At 44.1% G+C, this 17,988-nt stretch overlaps 1 protein-coding gene across 2 annotated transcripts in view; it reads right to left on the bottom strand.

Moving 5' to 3' along the window:
• The window catches only part of LOC121276158 (receptor activity-modifying protein 3-like), a 79,988-nt gene extending 63,294 nt beyond the window's left edge, over positions 1–16,694 (bottom strand). The window contains exons 1-3 of one of the 2 annotated variants that reach the window (XM_041184222.1): positions 15,998–16,694; positions 15,279–15,308; positions 14,240–14,417 (exon numbers count right to left, since the gene is read on the bottom strand). In XM_041184222.1, coding sequence (XP_041040156.1) covers positions 14,240–14,417; positions 15,279–15,308; positions 15,998–16,049 — 260 coding nt within the window. In that variant the 5' untranslated portion in view covers positions 16,050–16,694. The remainder of the gene's footprint in view (positions 1–14,239; positions 14,418–15,278; positions 15,309–15,997) is intronic. The other variant, XM_041184223.1, reaches the window with a different exon arrangement.
• Between the last annotated feature and the right edge of the window lie 1,294 nt (positions 16,695–17,988).

The following is a 17,988-nucleotide window of genomic DNA, read 5'->3' as shown; positions in this document are numbered from 1 at the left end:
AGCTCCTCCAATTTTGGTCGCCAAGTCAGAGAGTGATGAGTCTTCTACAGACTGACTTAACTAATCTTCATTCTCCACCATACTGTAATAGTAATTTAAGTTCTGATGATATGGATAATACAAAACTTGGCAGCATAGAAAATAGTGAGTAGGATAGTGACAGACTTCAGGAGGACATAGGCAGGCTAGATTAGTGAAACGGGCAGAATACGGCAGATGAAATTTAACATGACAAAGAGTGAAGTGTTCCACATCGGGAGGAACAACATGAAGAAGCAGTATACCCTAATTGGTACTAGTTTGAAAACATGGACAACATACTGACAAATCTTGAAGATAGCAAGAAAAAAATGAAAGGCAGTTAAGAAAGTACTTGGGATACTTAGTTTTGTAAATAAGGATATTAAATGCAAAAACAAGGAAGTTGCTCTACAGCTTTACTAGTCACTAATTAGTCCTCAACTGGAGTATTATGTACAATTTTGGATACCATACTTTAGGAATGTGTCAAGATATTGGACATGGTACAGAGGACGCTTATCAGGATAGTACCAGGGAAAAGGGACTTAACTATGTGGGGAGATTGGAGAAGCCAAGATTGTTCTCCTCAGAGGAGAGAAAGTTAAGGGTAGATCTAATGGAAGTGTTCAAAATTTAGGGGTTTTGATGGAGCAAGAGAAACTGTTTCAACTGAAAAGAGGGTCAGCAACCAAAGCCACAGATTAATAAAAGATTTAAAGGAGAAGAGGAGAATTTTTTCACACAGATGGTTGTTAAGATTTGGAATGCACTGTCTGAAAGAGCAAGTGGAAGCTAATTCCTTATGAACTTTCAAAAGACAATTGGACATAAACTTAAGAGGACTGATTTACAAGGTTATGGGGAAAGGGTTGCAATGTGGGACTAAATTGGACAGAACTTTCAAAGATTTGGCACAGATATAATAGGTCAAATAGTTTCCTCCTGTGCTATACATTCCATGAGCAGAGTTTTACCAGGGTGGGGCTTAGGGAAGGGGGTGAGCGGGAAGGCGTTGGGCTAGTCACCCATCATATTTTACATACCCCCTCCATCCCAAAAAGCACACTAGTTGGTTGGGGGGTGGGGGGGGGGGTGTTAAATCTAGCCCTACAGTTCTATAAAATTAGCTGTTGTGTTTTCCTCTAATATAACAGTGACAACACTTCAAAGTGACTGAAATGCTCTGGAACATCCTGAAGTCATTAAAGGCTTTATGTTGATGCAATGTTTGGCTCTATTTCTGCATATAAAATGGTATTCACATCACCTCTATGAAATTCCATATCTAGGAACACAGAAACACAATGCTGACCCATGTTCTGCTATTAAAAGATTATATTATCTTTCCTTCATGTCACTATTAGCACCTTCTTTAGTTTTTAACACTACAACTAATATTCTCTTTGTCTTGTGTTCCATGACATTTTGTCAAATTGCTCCTGAGCTCCTACCTAATCCCTGACCTTCTATTTTGCTCCACCTGCTCCACTCACCCTACCCCCCACTACCACCACCACCACACACACAGTATAAAATCCATTACGCTTCTACCTCTCTTCAGCTCTAAAGAAACCATATGGACTGAAAACGTTAACTATGTTTCTCTATCCACAGATCCTGCCAGGCCTGTTGAGTTTCTCCATCATTTTCTGTTTTTATTTCAGATTTCCAGCATCCGCAGTATTTTCTTCTAGTTTAGAAACACAGCTAATCTGTACATTAACTCCATTTACCTGCTTTGGTTCCATATCACTTAATACCCTTACTTACCAAATATCTATCAATCCCAGTTTTAAAAACTTCAGTTGACCTATCCTCAACAGCTTTTTTAGGTAGAGAGTTCCAGGTTTCCTCTGCTCTTTGTGAAAAGAAGTGTTTCCTAACAGCATCCAAGAGTGGCCCAGCATTATTATTAAGGTCATGCCTCCAAGTTCTGGACTACGCTACCAGAGGAAATAGATTCACTTTAAATACCCTGCTAAATCATTTAATCATCTTGAAATCCTCAATTACATAATCCCTTAAGCTTCTATATTCGAGTATATACAAGACATGTCTATGCAACCTTTTCTCATACTTTAACCTTTTATCCCTGGTATCACTCTGGTGAATCTGTACTGCACCCACCCCAAGGCAAACAGATGCTTCCTGAGATGCAATGCCCAGAGTAACAGCAACAACAACAATTTACATTCATAAAGTGCCTTGAATGTAGTAAAACATCTCAAGGTCCTTCACAGCAACATTACCAAACAAAATTTGGTACTGAGCCACATAAGGAGATATTAGCAGCGGTGATCAAAAACTTGGGGCAGAATTTCCATGCCCGCTGGCATCAGGCATGCTCGGCAGCGTGAAAGGACTATATGGTGAGAAGGCCAGAAATCGGTTTCACGACATTGTGAAACAAGCTTGCAATCGTCCACTCAGCCCTGTGGGCTGCGTTCCCTGCCATCAGATGTCGGGAACCTCATTGTAATACAACTGCATACTATCCCCCAAAGCTGGATCATCCGCCCATGTGTGATATGTAGAAGTCAAGACTTACCGCCAGGGCCTTGATCACATCGTGGACAACCCAACAGCAGAACGTGCTGGAGCCTGACTGCAATGGCACATTGGAGGAACGTCCAGGGCATGCTGGGTAGATTCTCATGGACATGGTTCTGCTGCGAAACAACCCATGGAACTTGGAAAGTCATAGTTGAGGGGTCTGCTCACAACGGGTGATGGTCGAGGGGGTGAAGAGGAAGGTCCAGCAGTGTTTGTGAGAGGAAGCTGTACCAGGGTTGGGTAAGGAAGATCCAGGATCGACTGGGAGAAGAAGAGATGTCAGAATAGGGCGAGGTTGGGAGGGGGGGAATGAAGGTGTCAGGACGGGGTGAGGATGTGGGCGGGGGGAATGAAGGTGTCGGGGGGGGAGGGAGTACGGGGCAGGAGACAGTAACAGGGAAGAAGACGACAGCTGGGGAGGTAGGTGTAACGCAGGATGGAAGGTGTAAGAGAAGGAGTTCAGAGGGGCGGAAGGAGAGCGGAGGGGCAAGGGAGTCCGTGAGGAGGAAGGAGGCAGAGAGGGGAGGGAGTCCAGAGGAAGGACTGCAGAGAGAAGAGGGAGTAAGGCTGCAAGAAGGGTGGAGGAAGGAGTCGGGAAGGGGGAAGGACTAAGCAGGGGTAGAGTCTGGGGCGGGGGGAAGACCAAGTGGTGGGGGGGAGTCCGGTGGGGTGGTGGGAGCAGGGGTTCCGGGGGGACGGAATGCCCAGGGAGGGTTCTGATGAGTCCATGACTGCATCCTGGGGGAGGGAACTGAGGACGGGTGTGGTATGAGGGAATGATGAGAATGACCAAGGGCAGAGTGAGCTAGTAGGATGGGAGGATGAGGGTTCGAGGGCAGGGGTGGTAGGGATGGCAACAGTGGTTGGTGGGGTCTCAGAGGCAGACACAGACCCTGGAGGTGGGAAGGTGGTGATCAGGGAGGTGAATGTGGATGGGGGTGGGATTTTCGGGAAGGGAAAGCACACATTCACCTAGACATCTCTTAAGGAAAAGGGTTGTGGCTGGTAGGTCACAGAGGGGAGATGGAAGGTAACGCCAGGGAGTCAACACTGTTGGGGGTAAGGAAATGGGTGTGTGCAGGAGGGGAAAAGACTGGGAGTGTACAAAAAACTGAATCAAGACAAAGCTGTCTAAATCGAAAGTGAAATGACAGTCGTGGTGGGCGAGGTCAGGTGTTGCATTGGAGTGTGATCATTGGCTGGGTGGAGATGCAGGTCAGCTCAGATGGACAGCTGAAATCGAACCCTAGCAGGCAGCATTGAAAATTCTCGGGACATTGAGGTGAGTGTGAAGGATCCACGTGCATGGGAGAGTGCTTGCACGAGGCTCCAAAAGGCCCAGCCACACACACACTTCTCCTTCTAGAATCACTCATTGGCTGGCTGCTCCATCTGCGGTGACAGAGGATGAAGTTGAGGGGCTCACAGGCAAAGGGGACTCAGAGAGAGAGGACAGTCGCTGAGATTCCTGAGTGGATGGCCCAGGGTGTCCAGTTGCTGCTCCTCCTCCCTTCGGGTTCCCGACTGCCCTGGCCTGACTCATTGAGGGGAAGAAGCACCTGGAGGGACGTCGGGGTGCCCTGTTTCTTTCTCGCGTTGCCACTGCAGGAACTCCCCCGTGGCTCCCGTGAAGGAGTGCAGGTCTGCACACATCTCCACTTTCTGCTGGATCAGGGTCTCCATGGCATCTCCCCATAGAGATCTCCACACGCGCAACTGTGGGCATCATTTCATCAGAGAGCAGGCAAACGCACTCCTCCGACTCACATGCCACTCTGTTGAGGGCTTCCAACAGCTCTGCGTGGTGTTCCCCCACCTTCTGCTGACTATCCAGGATGAGTTAGAAGGCCAAATCCAGAGGCTTGTCATCTAACTCAGACCTCACAGATGCACCTTCCCCAGCAGTCCTCCAAATGCCGGGGTGCTCAGCCAATCCTGCCTCCTCGTGACCACCAGAGTGTGAACCCGAGCCTGCTCTAGATCTAGGTCCCACTGAAGAAGTGTGTGTCTCTGCGCTGGTGGAGGGTGTGGATAAGCGTTGTGACAGGTCTTCCAGGCTGCTTATTTCGAGCTCTTCAATGGAGGAGGTGTCCTCTTGGCTGGAGGTGAAGACATGGATGGAGCTGAGAGACAGGCTGTCTTAGGGTGTTGGTTGCTTGGCAGAGCTCCTTGTGAACCAAAGTAGAGATAATTAGTGTGTGTCAGCAGAGTCAAAAGCAGGAGAGAGAGCACTCATATTTACATTGAAAGAGGGATGAAGTGGTGCAGGATCCTCACGAGGATGTTCACCGCCGACCTCACCATTGCCGCAGGCATGGTCCATATCCTCACCAGTTAGCGCAATGGCAAACTCCTCAAAGTGACTGAGGGGTCTAATGTGGGCCAGTCCACCACCGGTCTAGGACCTCTCCCTGCTGATGTGAGCAGACTTCTCCTGCATGGAAACAGATGGAGAGAGTGTGAGAAGGACACATGGCACTGCATGGAGCGTTTGTGTGGTGAGCAGAGCCATGGACAGGAGAGGACGCGAGCTCGAGAGGGTATGAGTCTGATGGAGATGTGAGGGTGTCTGTGAGAGTTAGTGGTGTTGTCCCTTGAGGTGTTAGAACCCTGTGGATGTGTGATGGGTGTGAGAGTTGAGAATGATGAGAAGAGTGACCTACCCTGGCAGAATAGATGAGACCATTCATCCTGTAGCAGCACTGGGTGGCTGTCCTCTTTTGAGGACATTAGCACTGACCACCACTGCCACTGCCTTCCATGCTGGATTGGTGATGCAGTTGCTCATTCTGCGTCCAGAGCTGGGATACAGGACATCACAGCAGACCTCAACGGCATTCAAAAGGCCCTCAAGGGACACGTTACTGAAGCGGGGAGCTGCAGTCTTTTTGCCTCTCGGGGCCATCGTGTCTTCCGTGTGGCAGTCCTGGGCTGGGAACACAGAGGTGTGCGTGTGGCTGCACTTTAATTGTGGTGCCTGATTGATGAAGTGGCAAGATGACGGCATGGTGGGTGAATGATAGCCCACCCGCCATGGAAACAGCGTGTTTCCTGGGAATGCATAATTAATGTGGCAGGTGTGGGATGATACGGCATGAGAAGCCGCCATTGCAGCCAACGGGTAAAACATCATTTTCCCTGCCTGCTACCGCACTTAGTGCAAATCTGGGACAAATCCACCCTTGGTTAAGAGATAAGTTTTAAGGAGTGCAGTAGGGGAGGGAGAGGTAGAGAGGCAGAGAGGTTTATGCAATAATCCCAGAACATGGGGCCCAGGCAGCTGAAGGCACAATTGCCAATGGCGAAGAGATACAAAATCAGGGCTGCACAAAAGAACAGAAATAGTGGAGTGCAGGGATCCAAGGGGGTTGTCAGGCTGGAGGAGGCTCCTTAGATAAGGGCGGGGGAGGCTGTGGAGAGATTTCAAAACCAGAGTAAAAATTGTAAAATCAAAGAATGCCAACCTAGGTCAGCTAAACAGATATTATGGGTGAACGGGACTTGGTGTGAGCTAGGATATAGGTAGCAGATTTTTGGCTGACATCAAGTTTTCAGTCAGTGCAATGCACACTGCAGGCCAGCCAGGAGAGCACTGGAGTGGTCAAGCACAGAAATAACAAAAGCACGGATCAGGGTTTTAACAACAGATGAGCTGAGGCAGGGGTGGAAACAGGCTCTATTACAGAGATGTTGTAATGTGGTCTTGGTGATGGAAATGATATTGGGTCGGAAGCTCAGGTCAGGTTTAAATAGGATGCCAAGTTGTCAAAGTCAGTGACGGAGTCCAGTGGCTGGAGAACATGGCTAATGGTGAAACAGAAGACAATGGTTTTAGTCTTCCCAATATTTAATTAGGGAAAATTCTTGCTCATTCAACATTGGGTGTCTGTCAAGCAGCATGACAACTCAGGGGCCATGGAGCAGTTGAGAGAAGTAATAGTGAGTAGAACTAAGTGACATATGGAACCTGATGCAGTACTTTAGATGTAATCTATCAAGATCTTTGTACAACTATAGTAAAACTTCTATGTTCTGTATGGTGCTATTAATCTCACCATTCCAACAAAATTCCACATCTGCTATTCCACAGCAGAATCGTATTTGCCAACCATTAAATTCAAGTCAATGGAACTGAATATTGGGCAGAAGGTATACAGGTGACCCTGTGATACTGCTTGATTTACAATCCTGCTTATGTCTAATTTTCACCCTCACTATCATTTTCTGCTGTATGGTGCTGTTAGTCCGCACCATCTCTTACGAGATATTATTAACTACCACTAGTGTAATGCAATAAATCTCAACTAACACAGCAACCCAACTTCATCTTCAAATAAAACATATTTGGAAAAAATTATGCTTCATGAAAGAAATATCACAAAGAGCAAATGAATTAGGGCTACCTTGGGTTTTCAATAACACTTCAAAATTTTGTACCTCCGGACTTTCTCTTCCTGCAGGTAGTTGCCTGAAATCTGTTAAAGTCTCTAAAATAGTTAAGAGCAGCAATGTGACAAATCACAAGAAGAAGCCCTTTTTTCTATTGTATTTTCTAAGCACATTAGAGATCGAAAACGTTGCCTCCACCATGCTGTTGTGTTTACAGAGAAGTGATCTAAGAAAGTGATCTAAGAAAGCAGAAATACATCTACCACAATGCAATAATTATAATCTTACATTTATATAAATTGCATATATAAATTCCAAGCCTATAAAACATGAGAGCCACATCAATCCTCAAAAATTCAGAAGTTCCATTTATTTCAATGTTTTGAACATAACCATATTACCGTCTTTAAAAAATGATTGGCAATGCAATTGTATGCTACTTCCTAGTTTTGTTATAGTATCTGAACACTTACGCATCTGATTGGGAACATTAAGTTTTTTGAGGAATCTATTCCAGGGAACTAGTATAGTTCCAGGTTTTTCATTTTGATTTTTAATAGATCAAATTAAAGTCAGCAGAATCAAAATGTAAGTTTGGTAATCTTACTGTACAGAAAACTAGCTCAAGTGAATGAGCAGTTCATTTACAAATCGTAATTGTTTAGAAGTACCAGGTGTTGAATATTTGGTATTTTGGATGAACTGATGAACAATTGGAAAAGCAATACATTTATCAGCCATACATCATTATACTTACAAGTGGTCAACACAAATTATTAAATTAGATTAGATTTTATTCTCTTGCCAGTCCTAGGCTGGAGGTGCTGCCAGTGATTAGCTGTTGGCAGAAATATCAGAATGCCAAATTTGGAACTTCCTTCTTTTCGCTGACAACACAAATGGTTACAATTAAGTTGAGCTGAAAGAGCATAACTGTAAACCTGGTGCATGGGTAGTATTTGAGTGGCCAAGTACAAATTTTCCATTCGCCACATGAGACTAGTACAGATGGAGGCTGAACAAACTCTACTTTGCAGATGCCCATAAAAATATTTAGACATGGCACAGAATCAAAACAGTACTCTTATCATTGGTGAAATAAAACCTCATGAGATGTCCTACTTAATTAAGTTGTAAGGAGGAGGAAAATCAGTTGATTCCAGCTAAATGAAAAGTTACTGGAGGAGAAATTGGCCCTCACAACACTCATTTTCCAAGTAGAAAATAGGAACAGCAAGGTCCAATTTCAAGATGCTGCATTCCATGCCACAAGGGTGCCACAAACACATCAGACCCCATACTGTACCTGGCAATTGTCAAGTGCTTGTGGGGATCATCTAAAACATAATTGGCGTGAGCCATTCTCCAAACTCCCATGCACGTCTGGGTCTCCATTCCGAAGTCTCCCACTGTCCCTGACCCCTCCAACTCCCAACTCCCAATTCCCAGTCCCTGCCAAATGTTGTAAAGCTACAAGGGCTCAACCTGTACATAGAAAAAAAGAGTAAGTTAATCCTACTGCTGCTTTTATGCAAAGGCTTGGTAGCCTAACATTTATTTATTTGTATTTAGAATGTGAGCATCACTGGCAAGGCCAGCTTTTATTGCCCATCTTCAACTGCCCTTGAGAAGGTGGTGGTGAGCCACCTTCTTGAACCACTGCAGACCGTGTTGTGTAGGTACACCCATAGTGCTGTTCAGGAGTGAGTTCCAGGATTTGATCCAACAACAGTGAAAGAACGGTGATATAGTTCCAAGTCAAGATGGAATCTTACTTGGAGGAGAACTTGCAGGTAGTGGTGTTCCCATGCATCTGCTGCCCTTGACCTTCTAGGTGGTAGAGGTCACGGTTTTGGAGGAGCCTTGGGGAGTTGCTGCAGTGCATTTTGTAGGCAGTACACACTGCTGCCACTGTACTTTGATGGTGGAGGGAGTGGAGGGAGTGCATGTTTGAGGTGGCAATCAAGTCAATTGCTTTGTCTTGGATGAGTTTCTTGAGTATGATTGGAGCTTCACTCATCCAGGCAAGTGGAGAGTATCCCATCACGCTCCTGACTTGAGCTTTGTAGATGGCGGACAGGCTTTAGGAAGCTGAGAGATGAGTTACTTGCCACAGAATTTCCAGCCTCTGACTGCTACTGTAGCCACTGTATTTATTAGTTTCTGGTCAAAGTTGACCCCCCACCACCTCCACTCAAGGATGTTGATGGTGGGTATTTAGTGATGGTAATGCCAATGAATATAAAAGGGAGATGGTTAGATTCTCTCTTGATGGAGATGCTCATTACCTCGCACTTCTAAGTTGCAAATGTTACTAGCGACTTATCAACCCCAAGCCAGAATGTTGTCCAGGTCTTGCTGCATGCAGACACAGACTACTTCAGTAACTGAGGAGTTCAGGATGGTATTAAACACTGTGCAGTCACCAGCAAACATCCTCATTTCTGGCCTAATGTTGGAGAGAAGATCATTGAGGGAGCAGCTGAAGATGGTTGGGCCTAGGACTGCCCTGAGAAGCTCTTGCAGAGATATCCTGGGGCTGAGATGATTGGCCTCCAAAAACTAGCAAAATCTTCCTTTGTGCTAGGTGTAACTCCAACTTTACTCCCTGATTCCCATTGACCTCAATCTTGCTACAGCTCTGTAATGCCACACTCAGTCAAATGCTGCCTTAATGTAAAGGGCAGTCACTCTCGTCTCACCTCTTGACCTCTAACCTCTGGTTACAGTACTACATTCAAAACCCAAAGGATGGGAATTCATATTCTCACCATGATACATTCTGAAACTGCATTCAATAAATCTGGCAATTTTGGGGTTAGAGAAAAAAAAGAGTTCTAGGGTAGCTACTGAGTATGAACCACAATCCTATCAATAAGGAATGCTTCCCACAGAACCATAAAAGCCTTTTGGCTTATGAATCTGCCAGCACACTGTAAGTTGAAATGTAACATGAATTCTGAAATATACCAGGACCGGGGGAAACATCAGACATTCTTGTTTTTCAACAACCCAATAAAATGAAATACTGGCTAGGCCTGTAGATATAAAAACAAAAAACTGCGGATGCTGGAAATCCAAAACAAAAACAGAATTACCTGGAAAAACTCAGCAGGTCTGGCAGCATCGGCGGAGAAGAAAAGAGTTGACGTTTCGAGTCCTCATGACCCTTCGACAGAACTGAGTGAATCCAAGAAAGGGGTGAAATATAAGCTGGTTTAAGGTGTGTGGTGGGGGTGGGGTGGTGGTTTGGGTGGGGGGAGAGAAGTGGAGGGGGTTGGTGTGGTTGTAGGGACAAACAAGCAGTGATAGAAGCAGATCATCAAAAGATGTCACAGGCAACAGAACAAAAGAACACAAAGGTGTTAAAGTTGGTGATATTATCTAAATGAATGTGCTAATTAAGAATGCATGGTAGGGCACTCAAGGTATAGCTCTAGTGGGGGTGGGGGAGCATAAAAGATTTAAAAATATTTAAAAATAATGGAAATAGGTGGGAAAAGAAAAATCTATATAATTTATTGGAGGAGGGAGCTCAAGACCTAAAGTTGTTGAATTCAATATTCAGTCCGGAAGGCTGTAAAGTGCCTAGTCGGAAGATGAGGTGTTGCTCCTCTAGTTTGCGTTGGGCTTCACTGGAATAATGCAGCAAGCCAAGGACAGACATGTGGGCAAGAGAGCAGGGTGGAGTGTTAAAATGGCAAGCGACAGGGAGGTTTGGGTCATTCTTGCGGACAGACCGCAAGTGTTCTACAAAGCAGTCACCCAGTTTACGTCTGGTCTCTCCAATGTAGAGGAGACCACATTGGGAGCAACGAATGCAGTAGATTAAGTTGGGGGAAATGCAAGTGAAATGCTGCTTCACTTGAAAGGAGTGTTTGAGCCCTTGGACGGTGAGGAGAAAGGAAGTGAAGGGGCAGGTGTTACATCTTTTGCGTGGGCATGGGGTGGTGCCATAGGAGGGGGTTGAGGAGTAGGGGGTGATGGAGGAGTGGACCAGGGTGTTCCAGAGGGAACGATCCCTACGGAATGCCGATAGGGGGGGTGAAGGGAAGATGTGTTTGGTAGTGGCATCATGCTGGAGTTGGTGGAAATGGCGGAGGATGATCCTTTGAATGCGGAGGCTGGTGGGGTGATAAGTGAGGACAAGGGGGACCCTATCATGTTTCTGGGAGGGAGGAGAAGGCGTAAGGGCGGATGCGCGGGAGATGGGCCGGACACGGTTGAGAGCCCTGTCAACGACCGTGGGTGGAAAACCTTGGTTAAGGAAGAAGGAGGACATGTCAGAGGAACTGTTTTTGAAGGTAGCATCATCGGAACAGATGCGACGGAGGCGAAGGAACTGAGAGAATGGGATGGAGTCCTTACAGGAAGCGGAGTGTGAGGAGCTGTAGTCGAGGTAGCTGTGGGAGTCGGTAGGTTTGTAATGGATATCGGTGGACAGTCTATCACCAGAGATTGAGACAGAGAGGTCAAGAAAGGGAAGGGAAGTGTCAGAGATGGACCACGTGAAAATGATGGAGGGGTGGAGATTGGAAGCAAAATTAATAAATTTTTCCAAGTCCCGACAAGAGCATGAAGCAGCACCGAGGTAATTATCGATATACCGGAGAAAGAGTTGTAGAAGGGGCCCATAAAGAGACAGGCATAGCTGGGGCCCATGATATATCTACTCCACAAGTAGAATACGGTGTATCTACAACTAATGCTATAATAACAGGTTACTCTTATTTCAGTAACTGTATTTAAATTAGATGGTTCCATAGGAATAAGAGCAATGAATTGCAACATAGGCAAAAAATGCAGGACTGCCCAAGAATTGGTGAAATTAGAAAAAGAAATCACCAAAATATTAAATGAACTGTCAATGCATCAACAGCGGTGTGGTGAAAAAACTGTTAGAGATAAAAATAACAACTGCACCACTCTTGGGGTGTTAACAAAAGGATAATTTCAAATAACATTGTCAGTATAATATTTTCTGTGCTATTTGTAGCACTTTTAACATGATATGATGCCCCAAGTTGCTTCACAGGAGCATTTTAAAACAGACCATAAATGCTGGTATAGAGCAGTAGAGCTGAATAGCCTGTTTCCATGCTGTAGATTTTATAAATCTTCTACGTAAAACCAATTCTATTTTACCAATTAAATTCCAGATCCAGTAGCCAATAAGCACCCTTAATCAGACTACAGAACCATCTCTGTGGTATAATATCTATTTGGTCAAATTTCTGACTGAACACATTGCCTTGTACCGAAATATCTTCTGTGGTATATGGATGCTGTGACAGTCCCTCACCTAACCCACATACTCTAAAACTAATACTTATTAACAAAATAAACTTTTAAAAAGTTCAGAGTATCAGAAGAAAATCTCAAAGCCCCTCACTCCTTAACAAACATCATGAAGCATTCTGCAGGGCTTTTAACATTCTTGATTCCAGATACATCCTCCCTCATACTTCATGATTCCCCACCTGACCAGGTGAATCCTTATATTCTATGTTCAATACAAAGGTTCCAAGTAAATCTTAATATAAAAACACTACTATTGCCAGGACCACGATTTCTGAATGGGCACATCCTGCCTGAGGGACATTCCATTCTAAATGGTTGTACTTATACACTAACAGTTTCCCAAAATCTTTCTTCAAAATCTGTTTCCTCTACATTGGAGAGACCAAACGCAGACTGGGGATCACTTTGCAGAACACCTTCAGTCTGTCCGCAAGTATGACCCAGACCTCCCTGTCACTTGCCATTTCAACACTCCACCCTGCTCTCATGGCCACATGTCTGTCCTTGGCTTGTGCATTGTTCCAGTGAAGCTCAACACAAACTGGAGGAACAGCACCTCATCTTCCGACTAGGCACTTTATAGCCTTCCGGACTGAATATTGAGTTCAACAATTTTAGATCATGAACTCTCTCCTCCATCCCCACCCCCTTTCCGATCCCGCCTTTTTTTCCAATAATTTATATAGATTTTTCTTTTCCCACCTATTTCCATTATTTTTAAATGTATTTCCATCCATTATTTTATCTCTGCCTTTTAGCCTATTTCGATTCCTTCACCCCACCCCACTCCCACTAGGACTATCTGTACCTTGCTTGTCCTGCTTTCTACCCTTAATTAGCACATTCCTTAGATAATATCATCACCTTCAACACCTCTTTGTCCTTTTGTCTGTGACATCTTTTGGTTATCTCCACCTATCACTGGCCCTCCATCCAGCTCTACCTGTCCCACCTCCCCCCTTAAACCAGCTTATATTTCACCTCTCTTCTCTTTTTACTTAGTTCTGTTGAAGAGTCATATGAACTCGATATGTTAACTGTGTTCCTCTCCACAGATGCTGCCAGACCTGCTGAGTTTTTCCAGGTATTTTTATTTTTGTTTTGGATTTCCAGCATCCGTAGTTTTTTGCTTTTATCCCAAAATCTCTGATGTTTTGACAGAATCAGGGATTCATTACCTAGAATATCATGACATTAGCATATCACAATTTTTTGCTTTTGCCGGTCCAGTATATATTCTGTGGATGTCTGAATTTGCTCGAGTGCGTCATCAAATAGCCAGGGTGATGAGGAGAGAAGATAGGTGATATCCTCTCAACACAGGGGGAATGAGTGCAGAGAGGATAGAGGCTACTGGTGCACATAGTGGATGTATGCAGTGAATACAGGATATACATATAACAAGATTCTGTAGTACATATCTTTAACTGCAAACTATAACATATCTTGTAGAGTCAAGTTATAATATTTCTGCTGTTAACAAACATCAGATCCATATAGTGTTACATCGTACTGGAAAAGTATATGATTACACCCTTTATAGATGGCATAATGCATTAATCATTGTTTTACCAAAATCAAATACTGTAATAGATTCAGATTTACAGCTAATTTGTAACAGGTCCAGAAATAATACTAGAAAAATCAGGACTGAACAAAAATCAATGAACAACCTCCTGCAGAGGAAATGAGAGAATTGGCCCCATGGCTGCATACCTTGTTTCTAGAATCTATCCTCACTTACATAGGCAAATATTGATTTCTCGGCTAGAAGTTAGTTCATCCAGAATAGTGATGGAGCACTTAATTATATCTTGAAAACTGTAGATTAATTAACATGCTTTGGGTGACTACAAATTTTACAGCAAAGATCAAGAAACAATGAGTGTGCAACATTTTTTCTTCAGTTAACTTTTGCATCTGACATTACAGGTTTGCCTTATAGCAGATTCGATAGGCATTAAAAAAAACATACCCAGCAATGAGTGTGAAGTTGCACCAGTCACTGGAATTCATTCTGTTAAGTTGGCTTTCAAAGTGATATCCACACAAGTGCACCACTTCCAACATAAGAGTCTCGTTACAGATCCGTTTTGTTTTCCCCTCTGACTGGCTTGTTTGTGGCTGATTATGCAGGTTTGTATTGTTCTTGGCTGGAAATTTGAACAAGAGCGTTAATTTAATCCATATATACATATATGTTTTAAACTGACATTTTTCAAGTAAGAGAAACTATTCTTTTTGTTTAACGTCCACACTTTACAGTTTTCTAATGTATAATTATTACAAATTATTTTTCTGACAATATCGAAACTTACAAATATGGCACTGTAAAATTAAGCCAATAATTTTAGGTTACTTTCCTTTAAATTCCAGTTAGATATACCGTGAACATTTGAATGGTTTTTTTTAACAAGTAAAATTAAATACAAAGACTTTGCTTTTCATTGTTTTGAAACAGTGATATCATTACTAGTGCTTTGGAAATATCTAATTGACCGGACTAAGATTTCAAAGAAACTTAGGAGTTTTGTAATGGTTTTCAAATACTTGGCAATTTTTAACATTGTTTGCATTAAGATTATCACTTCAGCTCTGCAACAACTAGCTGTATGAACTAAGGCTATCATATCTATGTAGTTAGCTTTACACATAGAGGAACATATACCCCTGGATGAGAGCTTGAACTCACTGAGTAGGTTCTGGAATCCTAGACTTCAGAGTAGAAATTTCTGCTTTCCAACTTCTAATACTTGAACTGGTTAAGATAACTTTTGGTAGCAGACCTGCGCTGGCTGGTCTGTTGCATGACTCTGTCATGCCAAGATTTGGCCTTAGTGCTATACGTTAATTTTTATAACAGTTTGCAGCTTATCAATGTTATATAAGGAAACAGTTTAAAACCAAGTTACAAACAATAACCAGACCAGAGTTGAATCAAACAAGATGAGCAGAGCATGGAGATTAAAAAGGAGAATGCCAGATGTGGTCTAGCTAAGTGCTGTGCTTCTTACCTGAAAGGCTTGATGTCAACAAACTATTACCTGCCAAACAGAAAATAGAAAACATTAGAAGGCCACAAAAGTTAATGCGAACGACTTAGTTTAAAAAACAGAATATAAAATTATTCAAAACGATACCAATTTAAACACAAGTCATATTGTTGGTGTGGTGTTTTGGAAAGGCAGCTGTTTATCTTTTGACCCCGGTCTTTCTCGCGCCGAGCCGATGGCGTTTACCGGGCTCAGCGCCACAATCCCGAGACAATGTTAGTAAGGAGAAAATGGCTGTTTAAATTTAGAGGCAACGTGCAGAAAACGAAGCCGGAAAAGTTACAAAAGAAATTGAATGAAGAGGAGCTCGCAAAGAAAAGCCTGGTGGACGAAGTAAGGGCAGATGAAGGAAAACATGTTTTAACCAAGATAGCTGTGCAGAGACCTGTTAAAAATTAGAAATATTAGAAAAGGGGTTCAAACTAATTTATTGAAGTGAGAGATCTTGAAAGAAGTGACAATAACTCGCGGCTTTCTATATATATTTAAAGAGACACAACGTTACACAAAATGTTAGCCCTCCATGAAATGATCGGAGAGAGGTTCCGGAGTTGGTTATAGTTTACCACAGGTATGTCAATAAGCGTGTGGGCGATTGCTGTCGCGCTGTTCTGGGTGACATGCGGTGGTGCCTGTCTCCCAACAGTTGGAAATGTCAGGTTATGTCATTTGCCACTTACCCCAAACAGCGAGAGCTAAAAGCTGAACAAGAAGAAAGACATCTTTCTCCATCACGATGCCTCGGCTCTGGGAGAGCGCTGCATTGAAAGGTGGCGGGGGCTTTTTCCTCGGGCAGTAACTGGTCCCTGCTGCTCGCTACGTGATTTGCGGAGAAGCGGGGAGGAGTGGCGGGGTTAGGCGGGCACTTGGAAGAAGTTGCCGCTCCACGGTCTACGGCTGAAGTTTGATTTCCAGGTGCGAGTCTTCTTGCAGGCGATCGGAGGAAGGAGCAGCCTCCGCGATACTCGTGCGCTTTTTCAAAAAAAACACAAGCTGAGGGTTGCTGTATGTTCCGCCTCCCCCGCCCCGCCGATGTCCGAGCTTCCTTCCCCCTCCCGTGCTTCCCGCTTCTCCAATCGATCTGGCTGTCGCAGGATCACATGGCCGTCAAAATAAGTAGCGGTGCAGCCACTTCCCGCACTCGCTCTCTCTCTCTCTGTCAACGTTGTGCGGCTTGTTCATCACCGGTACCCTCTCCTCCCCCTGACATGCTGCTTAAAGGCCACCTAATACCACCAACTATAACATCGAATACATTTGCGATAAAAATAACAATCATTCCCACATTACGAAACAACTGCGGACGGGATAGCGGATGAGATGGCAAAAAGTTGGCCCTTAGGTCGCTTTTATTTTGATCACTTTGAAGCCCAGGTTGTTTTGCCTTAAAACTGTTGCTTGTTGGCAGTGATGCCGATTGGGATGCTGAAAACAATACAGCAATTATGTTCTCAAGTTTTGGCTAGATGACCAGTTAATATCCGGCCCACATAATTCCAAACTGGAACAATTGCGAAGGACTTTATTAAACGCAATTCAGCTGTCCGCTTTCTCTGAGAATTTGGTGCAGAACTTGAATGCAAAGCAAAATGGCCCAATGTTATAAAAAAAACCTATAACAAACTTGTATTTTTCATGTGACAATTTCGAAGCAAACACGTGATTTCAACCTATTTCACACATGGCGATTAGGAAGTTGGCAGTCATTCCTTCTAAATACGAGGCATTTTCCCCAAATAAGATTGCGCACAATTATTGGCCAGCTGTCTTGGACAGAGTGGCTATAATTCCATCTCCGGAGTACTGGTTAGCTCAGATGGCTAGCGTGCGGTTCGATCCTCATTCCGGCTGAGGTAAACTCAGGGCCTGCTGCCTTATCTGACCTTTAAAAAAAATCCATGGTTTGGCAAATAATTGCTAAGGACCTCCCTCTTGATAGAGAGCTCATGAAGAATTTCATCTCAATGTAAAATTAACCAAATCATACTTTACTGAACTGTTCCTGAGCCTTGTTCCTCAGTCAATTTGGCCTTTAAGACTTTCTTTTTATTCATTCACGGGATGTGGGCTTTCCTGGCCGGGCCAGCATTTATTGCCCATCCCTAGTTGCCCTTGAGAGCTGGTGGTGAGCTGCCTTCTTGAACTGCTGCAGTCCACGGGGTGTGGGTACGTCCATAGTGCTGTTAGGAAAGGAGTTCCAGGATTTTGACCCAGCGACAGTGAAGGAATGACAATATATTTCCAAGTCAGGATGGTGAGTGACTTAGAGGGGAACTTCCAGGTGGTGAAGTTCCCATGTATTTACTGCCCTTGTCCTTCTAGATGGTAGTGGTCGTGGGTTTGGAAGGTGCTGTCAAAGGAGCCTTGGGGAGTTCCTGCATCTTGTAGATGGTACACACTGCTGCCACTGGTGGAGGGTGTGAATGTTTATGGATGTGGTGCCAATCAAGCAGGCTGCTTTGTCCTGGATGGTGTCAAGCTTCTTGAGTGTTGTAGGAGCTGCACTCATCCAGGCAAGACTTAAAAGCCTTTCTGCATCTAGACACGCAGGAAAAGCACATGATTACATCTGTTTTCATTAGCCTGTTTGCCCTGGAACAGATCCCTAACCTGAAGCCAGAGGCTACAGCTTCAGGGGTATCACTACACACAAGCACAGCTGACCATGACT

The sequence above is a fragment of the Carcharodon carcharias genome, chromosome 3 (genome assembly GCF_017639515.1).
Source record: "Carcharodon carcharias isolate sCarCar2 chromosome 3, sCarCar2.pri, whole genome shotgun sequence".
NCBI lineage: Eukaryota > Metazoa > Chordata > Chondrichthyes > Lamniformes > Lamnidae > Carcharodon > Carcharodon carcharias.
This window is presented reverse-complemented; position numbering and strand designations above follow the sequence as displayed.